The sequence below is a fragment of the Lepidothrix coronata genome, unplaced genomic scaffold (genome assembly GCF_001604755.1).
Source record: "Lepidothrix coronata isolate B3197 unplaced genomic scaffold, Lepidothrix_coronata-1.0 Scaffold65, whole genome shotgun sequence".
Lineage (NCBI taxonomy): Eukaryota > Metazoa > Chordata > Aves > Passeriformes > Pipridae > Lepidothrix > Lepidothrix coronata.
The window spans coordinates 1,500,416-1,513,029 of record NW_016690245.1 but is presented as its reverse complement, the minus strand read 5'-3'; the positions used below and the strand labels follow the sequence as shown (position 1 = coordinate 1,513,029).

At 40.4% G+C, this 12,614-nt stretch overlaps 1 protein-coding gene across 1 annotated transcript; it reads left to right on the top strand.

Annotated features, from left to right (window-relative positions):
- The first annotated feature begins 6,197 nt into the window (after positions 1–6,197).
- CUNH2orf50 (chromosome unknown C2orf50 homolog) lies at positions 6,198–9,849 on the top strand. The gene is given in 5 exon segments (XM_017818074.1): positions 6,198–6,466; positions 6,468–6,614; positions 8,964–9,003; positions 9,622–9,743; positions 9,745–9,849. Coding segments are annotated over 5 exon segments (645 nt in total). The 3' UTR covers positions 9,812–9,849.
- Positions 9,850–12,614: the final 2,765 nt, after the last annotated feature.

The following is a 12,614-nucleotide window of genomic DNA, read 5'->3' as shown; positions in this document are numbered from 1 at the left end:
TCTTCAGGGAGTAAAAGTTTCCAGTGCCATAGCAAAACAATCAAGCTCTGTACAACCATAGAAGGAATAAGGCTGAACTGAGCTATGGAACAGTGCAGGTGATCCAAGAGAAGAATGGCAAAACGGACTGTGCAATCATGGTACACTCTGTTACTTTCCTCTGTAGGTCTCATGGAGCATCTGCCCTGCTGGGCCTGAGCATCATACAGGGTCAAATCAGGCAGGGACAGAGAGCAAGTGAGGTAAAGGTCTGACACATCTGTGTAGCAGAGACAATGTGACTGGCGATCAAATCCTGCCCAGACTGGAGCAGAGAATCTGTGGGGAGACGGAAGTCTCCCAATACCTGCCGGGAGGTTATTGGAAAGACACAGCCAGGCTGCTTACAGTGGAGCCCAGTGGAAGGATGAAATAAAAAGGGTACATATCGGAACAAAAGAGGTTCTGAATGTATATAAGGCAAAACAGAGTGCCTAGTGGTGAGACACATTACCCAAACTGGTTTTGCAGTTTCCATTCTTGGAGGTTTTCAAGATCAACAGCATAAAGCTCTGACCAGCTGGTCTGATCTAACAGCTGATTTTTTTCTAAGGAGCAGGCTGGGCTACAGACCTCCTGAGGTCCCTTCAGACCTGAATTCTCCTATGATCTCAGGAAACTTGCCATCAGATTATAGTGTATCAAAGAAAAGGCTAAACACAAAACTCCCTACATCTAGTTATAGGAACATCTTACTTTTAGGAAGAACGCCCTTCTATTCCCTAACAGTCAGACCTGGCCAAACATCAGCCTGAAGTGTGATTTAACATTAGCTTCTATAGTTAAGAAGGAAACCTACTCTAATAGCCGCAGTGGAGATGCTAAAAGCTTTGCTGGAAAACAGATAAAGCTTGTGAAGCTTGTGATTGACGTGTTCAGACAAGGCTTCCCAATTTTAGACTCTGACAGTTACTTTCAAAAAACCCCAGGAGCTCAATTCTCAGCCAACAGAACTTGCAAAGGTGAAGACATTTTAAAAAACAGGCCCCTTTCATTTAGTAGCCAGGGACACAATTTAAAATAAATTTTAGATATCCTGATTTGAAAACTTTGCCTAACTTGCAGCAGGGATTTTTTGGTTTCTCATGTCAAAACTCAGAGTTAATGTCCTTTCTGAATACAGTGAAGTGGATGGTAGACGAAATATTTAGTGTACTAAAGTGCAGATCAACAAACAGACTCTTAGCTACCAGAGGAGATAGGTAAAAACCACAAAATGATGCAAAAAAATAACCTGAACTGCATCTTGAGCATTGAAATATGTAGTGATACAAAGCTGGAATACTGTCATTCACAAGACAAAATACTTCTGTAAGTACCAAAGTGTCCCAGGTAGCAGAGAGAGGAAACTGAACCTCTGTCATATTGGTGCAGCAGCTTGCCCTGAGCTGTGAGCTGACACTGTGAACAGCTACACACCCCGGGAGTGCAGGAAGCAGGGCCACGGCCAGATTCCAGAGGCCAAACCGCTGCCTTGGGTACTTAGGCAGTATAAAGCAGGGCCATTTTGCAGAAGTACTTAACCACTTTATACACTGGAATTCTCTTAGACCTGTTAATGAACTGTGCAAGCAAACAGTGAGGCTGAACAGAATAAAGCCAAGCTCCACCATGCAGTTACCAGAGCTCCCTGCTGTGGTGAGGATGTGACTTGAGCTCAACTCTGACTAACAAAGACTACTTTGGTTGTCCATGCAATATTGCACTTCTTGACAGATCTAGCCTCTGAAACTACGTGAAACAGCACCTGAAAACATTCCTCAGTCAGCTCAGAACAATTCATATATTTGTAGTTCTCCTCAAACCAGATACTTCCAAACATCCCTACTCACACACCAGCCCTGCAGCACTCCCTCCCTGAAATCCCATCACCTTGCTCAGCTGGCAGGTTTAAGGAGCAGACTCTAATGTAACAGGCCTACCTACTCTATGGAATAGCTGATGTTTAATACTTTTTCAAGTAAATTATTCTTGTTCAAATAAATAATTTTTGTTTCAAATAAAACAAACTGTGTATCAGTAGTTAACATATTTTGCAACATTCATGAAAGTATGAAAAAATCACAGCATATTTCTTACAGTCTGTACTACAGCTTTGGTTTTATTTTGAAGTGTCAGACTGTGCCACTGGAAGCAGACATTCCCTCTGTGGTATTTGTACGCTGCGATGCAACAGACACTCAACTTGCCAGGGTCTCTCAGCAGAACCCCGTTAAGACAAGAAGTAAGTTTATATTTTTTAAGAAAGCTACAGCAAAACTTGATACAGGATGCCTTTAATTAATCAACTACAAACTGCTCAAAAGGAGTTTTACTCCAAACTGGTAGTTGGCTGGATTTCTTTTTTCGTTTTGGCTGCATACAGTGACCCACTCTGCTCCTGCCAGACCATGACATGGCTTGTCAGCATGACCTGTCACCTCTGGGCTTTCCAGGGCCCTCGGTGGTTAATGCCCAGGGCCGAAGCCCCCTCTGCTGGGTGCTCAGTGTCCTCTGACTGACCATGTAACACCCTGCTCTGCTACCCATCAACATGGCCCATCTTCCAGTCTGAAACCTTGACTGACTTGACTGATCTTTATTCATTTGAGGAAGATTATGATGACAAGTCAAATACCACTATTTGAGGCAGGCAGGAAACACTGCTTGTACTGAAAGATTTCCATGGGGGTCTCCATCTCATTCGTGAAGTGACAGAGGTCTTCTGAATTGTGACCTGCTCTGAAAAGCTGATCTCCAGACAGCTGCCCTCTCCTCCAGCTTTTGGTCCTGCCTCTTATTTACACATGATATATGCATTGCACACAGGTTTTTAAACGTGTGTGTTTCTTAAATCTCTGCAAAATCTCACAAACTTTCTTATACGTAAATTTGCCTTGTTGTCTATCAAATCACTATCACAACCCTCAGAAAGTTTTTCTTTGCAGATAATGTGATATGGCTGTTCTTTCTCTTTTGCAGGTGAGCTTGTTGAGAGACAGGTAGGCATACCATGCAACTTCTCCTAAATTCAGCAGCAGATGTAGGAGCAAGTGAATCCAGAAATCCTTCTAGGTCCCTCTTCCATTGTCTGAACTGTGCAAAACACAGCATTTGGCAACACAGTCCTTAGAGTTTAGAATACACAATTTTGTAGGAAAGTATCCCAACACAGTATTGACTTATAAGTGCAAACCAATATTGGGTGTATACTGAAGAAGAATCAGGTGTAAGTGAGAAAACTGGGAAACACAAATGAGTTAAAAAAGATTTCAGACTTATTCCTGCAAGTAGGACCACATATAAAAATCAGATCAGAGTCTCACTGACTTTGACAGCTCCCATACTGGACCAACAGGCACTTACAACCAAAGCAGCAACACATTTATCTCCTGTTGTTACTTCCCTTCTGTGACTGATATATTCTTGCATTTAACCAAGATATTTCCATGACGTTTTTCAGTGTTTCAGAATAATCTCCTAAGTCTCTATCTTCCAAAGAAATCTGTGAGAACTTCTTGAGCTTCAAGAAACTTGTTACTACACATTTTAGGAAAAACCAGCTCAGAAGTTGCCCTTGGACAAGGATGTAAAATACTGGCATACAAAACCTGATTTGTTTAACTACTGCGTAATATAAATGACCAATTTTGAGAAATATGCATTTTAAAAACAAGGCAGTGCACGTAGAGGTAAACATTAGCTCAAGTCTTGCATAACTGATACTGCAATACCCTCTTGTGGTCAAATAAAAATGTTTTGTCCAAACATCTGAACTTTTTCCTCCATAAAATGCCTCTCTAGACATCTTTCCCTTTGACTCAAAGGAAATTACTCACATATTTTTCACAGATGAATTTGTACTGCATATCATCACTTGTCTGGAAAAACCAAAAGACTAAGCTCAGTCAGGTTCTTCCTCAGAATAATGGGCACTGACACTGCTTGTCAAATTAATTAATACAAAACAAACTTCTAAGCAAAGGCACCATCTTCAACAGTGACACTCATGACTTTTTTCAAGTTTCATGTCCCCAACCAGAAAGAAATCAAGATGCTGTAATCAATTTGCATAGATACATATGGCATGAAGCCATAATAAGTATCAACCTATTGTACTATGGGATGAAAAGAAGTTCCCAGTAAATCAGTTGAACCAATTCAAATGAACAAATAAAATGCTAAACTGGAAGATGGTAAAAAGAGGGGAAACAGTTCAGTATCTGCAGCATGCCTGCTGAACTATTAATCTAGTAAATGGCCTAAATGGGATACTAGTATGTACAGTAGAGAATCTAGAGTAACACCCAGAAATGCCATCCTTGCACTCACCTTGATGTACGTTGGTGGTGCACAACTACTCCCTTAACGACTTTCAGTAAGATGTTCTGAGAAGAACTTTGCAGCCCCACATCTGCATCAAACCCAGGATAGTTACAACTCCTGCAGCTTTGGAACCACCACCCAATGGCACAGACCTTAAACACCTACTTGCAATCTTTCCATCCAGTGGCTGCATTTGGAGGCTGTACTCAGCTCAACAACCATTTTTAGCTTATTGCTGGTTAATTTGCAGAAATTGACCTGAAGGAAGGATCAGAATTAAAATAACACAGGAACTTTGTACAGAAGAATTAAAGAGCATTCCATGCACAGGAACAGACTTTCCATCGGGATCTTTTCCTGATCTGATCAGGAGATAAAACCCCATGCACACTGATTAACACATCAGGTCTTCCAAATGTACCTCAGTTTCCTTTTAAAGCAATAACATGCTGCTAAAACACTATTCTCCAACCAGCTGCACACACTCCAACTTGGAGAGGACCCTGGAACAAATGCAGCAGGATAAGCAGATTCCACAAGAGGAACAGAGACAACTATAAGGCCAGGTTAGCAAACACTTAATTTCTTCAGTTCATGATAACAATATGTGGGTACATGACTTTTTGCTTTTTGGCAGAAAGAGATGAAAAACACTATTGAGGTTTCAATTATCTCAGAAAAAACAGCAAACAAACAAAAAGTCCACTAAAATTTAATTCAAACCCAAAGTAAATATTGGGGTTTGTGGTGGAGTTTACCTCTTTTTATGTTATATTATCGTAATCTTCAAATTGTGAATAATTTTTCCAAATATAGAAGTATTTCTTGCTCAAACGTCTCATGAAGTGCTTGGATTGTTGTATAGTTGTAACTATTTTTAAAGAAATTATCTGCCAAATTCAGTATATGTTTCCCAATACTGCAAGCAAATAAGTTTGTCCAAAAAACCCTAAAGAAGCAGATTCAAAGTTCATTAGCATTTACCAGAAGATGAAGCAAGAGATTAGAATTCATCTGAAGCTAAGCCACACTACTCAGAAACAAGTCAGCCAAGAATTTCAGAGGAAATTTATACTTAAAACACTCTATTTTCCCGCAAGGTCACAAATACTTGAGGAAGTGAGTTCATGCCACAAAAGCCCAACAGGCTGACTGTAAAGACAAACACTGACATTTTGTATACTGTTTTGAAAATTCTCACTTTGTATACTAATGACCCTTTAAAGTTACTTAAAAATTGCTTCTCATAGTTGCTTAATACTTTCAGCAGAAATATATAAGTGCTTAAAAAGGGCTTTTGATGATCTCTGACTGCTCTTTTTTTAAATTTGAAAATAAGGAGCTTTCAGCACAGATTCGTTGAAACACTTTATTTTAAACAAATAGCTCTGCCCCAAATAGAGTTCAAGGCCCTAGCAGCTGTTCCACTGGGTCTCTGCTCCTTTTCTGATGTATATTCACAAGTTAGACTTGTTTCCAATAGAGACAGTAAACACGCCAGGGAAACCAGCAACTTTCAGAAGCTTTTGCCTCTGCTACATAACCACAACAAAAGTCTTCCTGACATACTCAGCAGCAATCTCCTCTGCACCCTTTGCTACTACACCAGACTTTATTGTTCTAAGGATTTTGAATAGAGGCTGATCTCAGCTACAGTAGCAGTAATCACCTTGTAAGCTGAGAGTTTGCTGGTTACAGCTGGAGATCCCACAGCTTCCAATAAGAGTAGTTTCTTACAAAATTGCTGTTACCATGAAAACCCCCTAAGTGTTCAAGCAATGATGCAACATAAAGCAGTAGGAAAGAAACATTAAATAAGAGGGAAGTAAACCAGTTCTGAGCACTGCCTGTCAATGCTGCTGTGCACATTTGTTTTCTGAAAGCACTCCAAAGCAGCAGCTGAAAGAAAATGTTAGGAGAGAAGAGGCTTTGAAAGCGCGAACAAGAGCAGGTTTAACTTTCTGAACAGTCACAATATACCAAACAGTGCTGGGCATATGGTAAGTCTCAAAAGGGACAAGCTGGGAAAGGGTTCTGGATTCAGGAGAAATACCTTGGTTAGGTCTTGGCAACCAGCAACCACACCCCTGGGGCAACCAGTCCCAGATCCATCTGTGTCTCAGCAGCACCCAACCAAACAGACCTGCCACCGCACAACCGGCTACTCAGGCCTGGGCAGATGAGCAGGCAGCACTGCAGCCAGACCAGGTCCAACAGGGTAAGATCTGGAGAGAGTCTGTTGAGGCCAAACAGAGAGGAAGGCAAATCCGGTAAATCAGTTGTTCCAGTTCATGCCTCTTGACAATGGCACAGATGCTCCCTGACAGCATTAGGACTTGATCCAAAGCCAACACTATCAAATGAAATTTTCTTCTGTAGGGACTTTGGATCNCGTCTTGACAATGGCACAGATGCTCCCTGACAGCATTAGGACTTGATCCAAAGCCAACACTATCAAATGAAATTTTCTTCTGTAGGGACTTTGGATCAGATCCTAATACCTTCCTTTCGAGGGCTACATTATCTCTGTTTTCTTTCACTGGACAAAATCTGTGCTAATATCTCCTGGCATGCTGAGCTTAAGCTGAAAAGAGATGCAAAGAACTGCATGCTAAGTATCTTTTAGCTTTTTAATGATTCCCACAAAGAAGATATAAAAGTGCCAAGCTTTATAATTTATTGCAGACATACTGGTATTATCACCTCTTCTCATACTCTTGGAAATGGCTGAAATGGAAGCTGAACAGAGTGTTCTGCCCAAATATGATTTGTATCCCCAATCTGTAAATCTACTGAATTTGCCCCATTGTTGTAGTCTTTCAGCAGACTGAGCTGCACACATACAACCTAAGCTTTGACTGTACATAGACCAGTGACACAAAGGAACCTGAAATTAAGATCCTCTCTGTCTCTGCCACGTAACTTGAGTAAGTGTTTAAGTTCATATTTCATTGCACAGCATGAGTATGCCTATCAGAAGAATATCCTTGGTAAAATTAAAATCAGCTCCATTTCCAACTGTGTCCTACCCAAGCTAAAGGGATGAAAAAGAACATCACTCTCAGTATTTTTTAAAATGGGAAAAGAAACCATCTGAAAACTTTTGCACTCCTCAGCCTTCTGGAGGAGATACAGATCACAGCTCCGATTTCCCCAGACACATTTGCACTCTCGTCTGGCTCCATTTACCTGAGGGACAGGTTGATGCCAGGACTCTGACTCATGCAAAGCCAGGGCCATGATGCCAATGTTATTCTCTCCCAGCTGTGCTGGCAAACTCAGACTCCTGCTCAACAAGCCCAGCATGTTCCACACCCATTCCTTAGCTAAGGCAGCAGGAGGGACTCTGTGCCTGTCCCTGGGGTTCATGGTCATGGATATTGGTACAAACTCACTTTCCTGAATAAGTAAGGTAACACATCATACAGCTGATGCAATTTTCCAATTTTAGCTATGAAGACAGAAACTCTTGCAAAAGAGTAGGACAGACTTGTGAAGAACAAGGTGCCTAAAGCTGGATTCATCAAACTACAGACCCTACAGCCTGCAGACAGCTGTCCTTCAGTTCCACATTCCCATCCCAAAACCAATGACAGCGGAAGGCTGCAACATGTTAAGTGGTCTGACTTGAAGTAGATATAGGTAAATGTCTAAGACTATGGCATTTCTCACTAATTAGCACCATTCAGTAACACCCAAATCTGATACATTCAAATCATGGTTGCATAGCATGATAAAAAATTCTAGGACCTCAATGCTGTGGTGGTATACCAAGACATATAGTGATAAAGAGAACAAGTATAAATTCATTCTTACTTGCACGTGGGGCATATCTGCACTGGGTGATGGAGTGCAGCACAGAAATCCAATGCTCCACGTGGCTGTGCTGTACAGATGAGTTCAACTAGGAAGGATGTACACCTTCAGCACTAGCTCATTGAGCTTAGATGCAGCACAGGTAACTAGCTCAGAGACAACACAGGTGTCCCTTGAGCCCTGCTGCAAATAGCTGTACAGAACTGTTTCCACTCTTCACCTCAAAGTACTCTTTCAATAGCAGGTGAACGGCCACTTTCTCCATTTCAGGCCAGGGAAAAAAAAGACAGAAAATCAAAGGACTTGCCTTGTAGTTCCACACCAGGCATAGAACTGAAGAGCAAAACTCAGGACGTCTGACTCCATTTCTCCTAGCACAGCTGCCTATCCGCACAAAATACTCCCATGGGTGTTTGGGAATTCCTACCAGGGACTTCTGGCAGCAAAGTATTGGTCATTTAAAAAATAACCTGTTTCTTACTCAAGGCATTGGACAAACATTTTCCAGAATGATTCAGCATGTGGGTAATTTATTTGCATTTGCACAAGGAATGCATTGTGGACATGGTATCCTCATTTTTCCTTAGCAAAAAAACCACCCACTCCTCATGTAGTATGGGAATAAAGAAAACCCTGGGCTCCATGACAGAAAAGACATGTTTGAAACAAGGAGTTTGCAGGTGTAAGAGCTGGGCTGTAAGTATCACACCGAGCAGTTAAACAGGCATTCAATTATGACCAATATTGACTATTTTATTTAAAGACAGAAAATTTGACTCTGCATTTTTCACTTGTATTCCAAGGTACCAGAACTGGAGTTTCCTTAAGTACTATGACCAAACAGTGAGTTTGGAAATGGACATTCAGCTGTATCCATGCTCTTTTTAGTTTTCATCAATTTGGGCCTAGGTTAATATTTCGAATTGAAGCTTACTTAGGCATACTTGGAAAATGCTTTATGACTAAACTCTTTAGGAAAAATAAAAGGAATTGAAGTGCCTTTCATCTCCTACCTATGTGTGTTCAATCTGTTTCAATGTTAACAACTCGGTAGAAAGACAAGTGCTAGAAAAACCAACTCCCTAGGAGAAAATTTGTAAGATAATGTCATCACTAAAAATGAAAGAAAAAACCTCCCACATCACAACCATTCTAGAGCAGGCTAACTTCTGTCCCAGATGACATTTTATTCAACATAATTTTAAAATTACTCATTTCCCTCTGTTATCCCATCATAAGATATCAGAAAAAACCAAACTATTGCTTTATGTTATTTCTACAAGTTTCATGTACACTCAATATGATATTTTTAAGTAAATTTAAATTGTAATTTCAAAAGCAAAAGCAGCTGGTATTATAAGTAAAAGTGCTGATATTATAAATAATTTCAGTAACTTGTATTTTTGTAAGAAGCAATGGATGTAATTTTGAAAACTTATTAATGGCCTTTGTTTTATCCAGGGTAAGAGAAAGGAGCTCAAGCCACTGCCAAACTATATAGCTGTGTTCTCAAGCAAAGTTCCCAATTTGACCAATCAAACTATCCTCAGTCAAATGAACACTGAGCTTGGCAGAGCTCTGGTATATGGATTATTTCTTCAGCAGTGGAGCACGAAAGAGGAAACTTGAGGGTGAGCTCCAACTTTCCTAGTGTTTCAGTAACAACAGAACAGTAACAAAGCAAGTTGAATGGTTCTACCTAAGCTGAATGGTTCTAGACACAGCATGAAAAAATTCCTCCATCTTTTCTACAGAGACCAACACTACTGTCTGGCACGGATTTTCTTTCAAGGGCAAAAATGGATGTTGTCCAGCAATGCTGTAGGAGATGAGTTTTCATTTTTGTTTCTTTAGATTTGCTGTTCTCAAATTTCCTTCTCTTACTCTTTTCTCTGGTTTAGCTGATAAAAACTCATTGACAAGGAAGCAGGCTTTCACATTTTGCTCTGAAGGCGTGTTGGCTCAGCAACCTGTCTTACACCCTCAGGACTGACAACCTTGAATTTAACAGGTTCACAGTCCCTAAAATCTGTGGTTGCCCAGGGAAACCATCATCAAGATAAATTGACACAATACCAAAAGCCTGTTCACTAGTGCCTCTTTATTACATAGGTTCAAACTTTATGACCTATTATTCTGTAAGGAAATATCAGCAAGCAGCAGAGTATGGAGAAGGTACACACAATACCTGCCTTTTGAACTGTGCATAGCTTCCATAGGATCATGCTCAGTTCTAGGTGGAGCTCAACACAGAATCCATTAGAATGGCCTCGACACAAAAGGCTGCAATCTCTCACCAGACCCAGGTGGAGATGAGTGCACTTATGTCTTGCAATTAAAGCTATTTTGTTTTTATGATTAGACTTCAGTGGCAGAAGGCAGCTCAGAAGCACAAGAGGTGACTGAGCACTGTGAGCACTGTGATCACAGATCCAAGTGGTTTCTGGAAAAAAAAAGGCACTGTAGAAAGAAGAGTCAAATCCCACTCACTGAAGTCACAATACCAAGTGGTTCTTCTCCTAATTTCCTCAACACAGTGAGAACTGGAAGATTAAGGCTTTTGAGATGACAGGTAAGTTATCTAAAGAAGGAACATCACATCATGCAATCAGCCCAAGTGAGGAGGACTGATTTCACTCTGTGCAGATATGAATTGTATTGGACAATTGAGTTCAGTTGGGACTGAAAAAGTAGGTTCCAAATGGGAACCTACTTTTTAAAACCGACATCTTCCAAATGGGAACCTACTTTTTAAAACAGACATATTTTCGTTCAGCTAAAAAGCTTTCTGCTCTCTCCTGTGAGAAGAAAACTGCACCAGGAACTCACTTGTTTTCACACATCTGAAAGTGGGAGAGCAGAGAGCAGATCAAGACTTTCCTTGTCCCTGTGCTGTCCAGGAGCTTCTTGAAAAACTGCCCAGTCCACTCAGAGGTTACATATTTATTGGACATTGCATAATACCGAGAGTCATTAGACTTGCATGCCTTAGTCTGAGATGTACTGAGCAGCTGCAAGTCTTTCTATGGGTCACAAACTCTACACTGAGTGGTGGATGTCCAGTATCTGTCAGGCTCAAGCTCCTACTCATGTAAGAATGTCTCATTTATAAAGCACAGGGATTTTGTTTTTCAGCATGAAAGCATACAGAGCTCCATGTTTCCTAACCTCCAGATGGCACTCACTCCACATCAAGTAATCCACCAAAAAAGGACACTAAGGCAGTATGACACAATTCCTTTTACATTTCAAGGGACATGAAATAATTCCAGATTCTTGACTCTGTTTACTGTGTATGAATCCAGAGAATCCTTCTCCCAGAGCGTTCCTGCAAACTGGAGGGTAAGAGGATGGTCTCAGCAGGGCACGATTTAATCCTCCCACTTCACTTAGAACTGGCATTGTTTCAACTGAAGCACTTCTCCTAGTTTTGCACAAGACTTTCCACATATTACCCTAAAGATGTGGGCCGCTAAGCAGAGTTTAAAGAAGCAGTGATGGAAACTGGAGTACGGGAAGACATGTTATATAAGGAAAGATTAAAACGACTGTTAAAAGTTTAACCTGAAGAAGAAAAAGCTGTCTTGGGAAGAGGGTAGCAGTCTTTTGATACATATATAACTCTAGAATGAGAAAATGAATCATTTTGCACTTTATGTGAGTGGCAGGTACCAGGAAAAATAACAAGCTTAAATTATAGCAAGGAAGAATCACGTTAACTTTTGGGAAAGCTAGTAGCAAGGATAATACAGCACTGGAATGGATTCCCTGAGGAATCTTCACCTTTGAAGGTTAAACACACACACCCATCAAGAGGGATGTATTTAACAGGGTTTATCTTTTACTGTATAAACTGAATCACTATCTAAAGAGCTCTTCACCAATTCTCTGTCTATACCAGAGCTGCTGGTATATACACTTTGCAAACATGATTTTTCAAACACATTCACAAAGAATTTTAAAAAAATCTATTTTAATTAAACCAGGTTTAAATAGATTTCATATCTAAAATACAGATTAATCACATAATTTTTTTGATTGAAATATATTTCTAATCCTTCTCATGACTCATAGAAGATGCTTTTCACAAAGTCTAGTTGTGTCTCTTTTAATCACATACATCTGAGAGGCTTGTTTAGTGCCCTCCTGACAACCACATAAGGACATTTCTCTAGTTCCCCGTTGAAATCAATAGCAACTCTTAAGCACTCTGACATCTTCATGATTAAGGGGAAAATGTCTAGAGAACCAAAGTTGCCCACATGGAATAGATGAGATAACCTGTGTGATATGGGAAAATTGTGTTGAACTGGACACCTTATTTTGTTCAATTACTACACTTTCCCTGGAAATGTAAATTATTTTACGCTACTGCAATTAGCTCTCCTCTGATACCCACCATTACATTTCCAAAGTTAGTTTGGGTCTCTCTACCATGCGCAGCAACCTTCAGA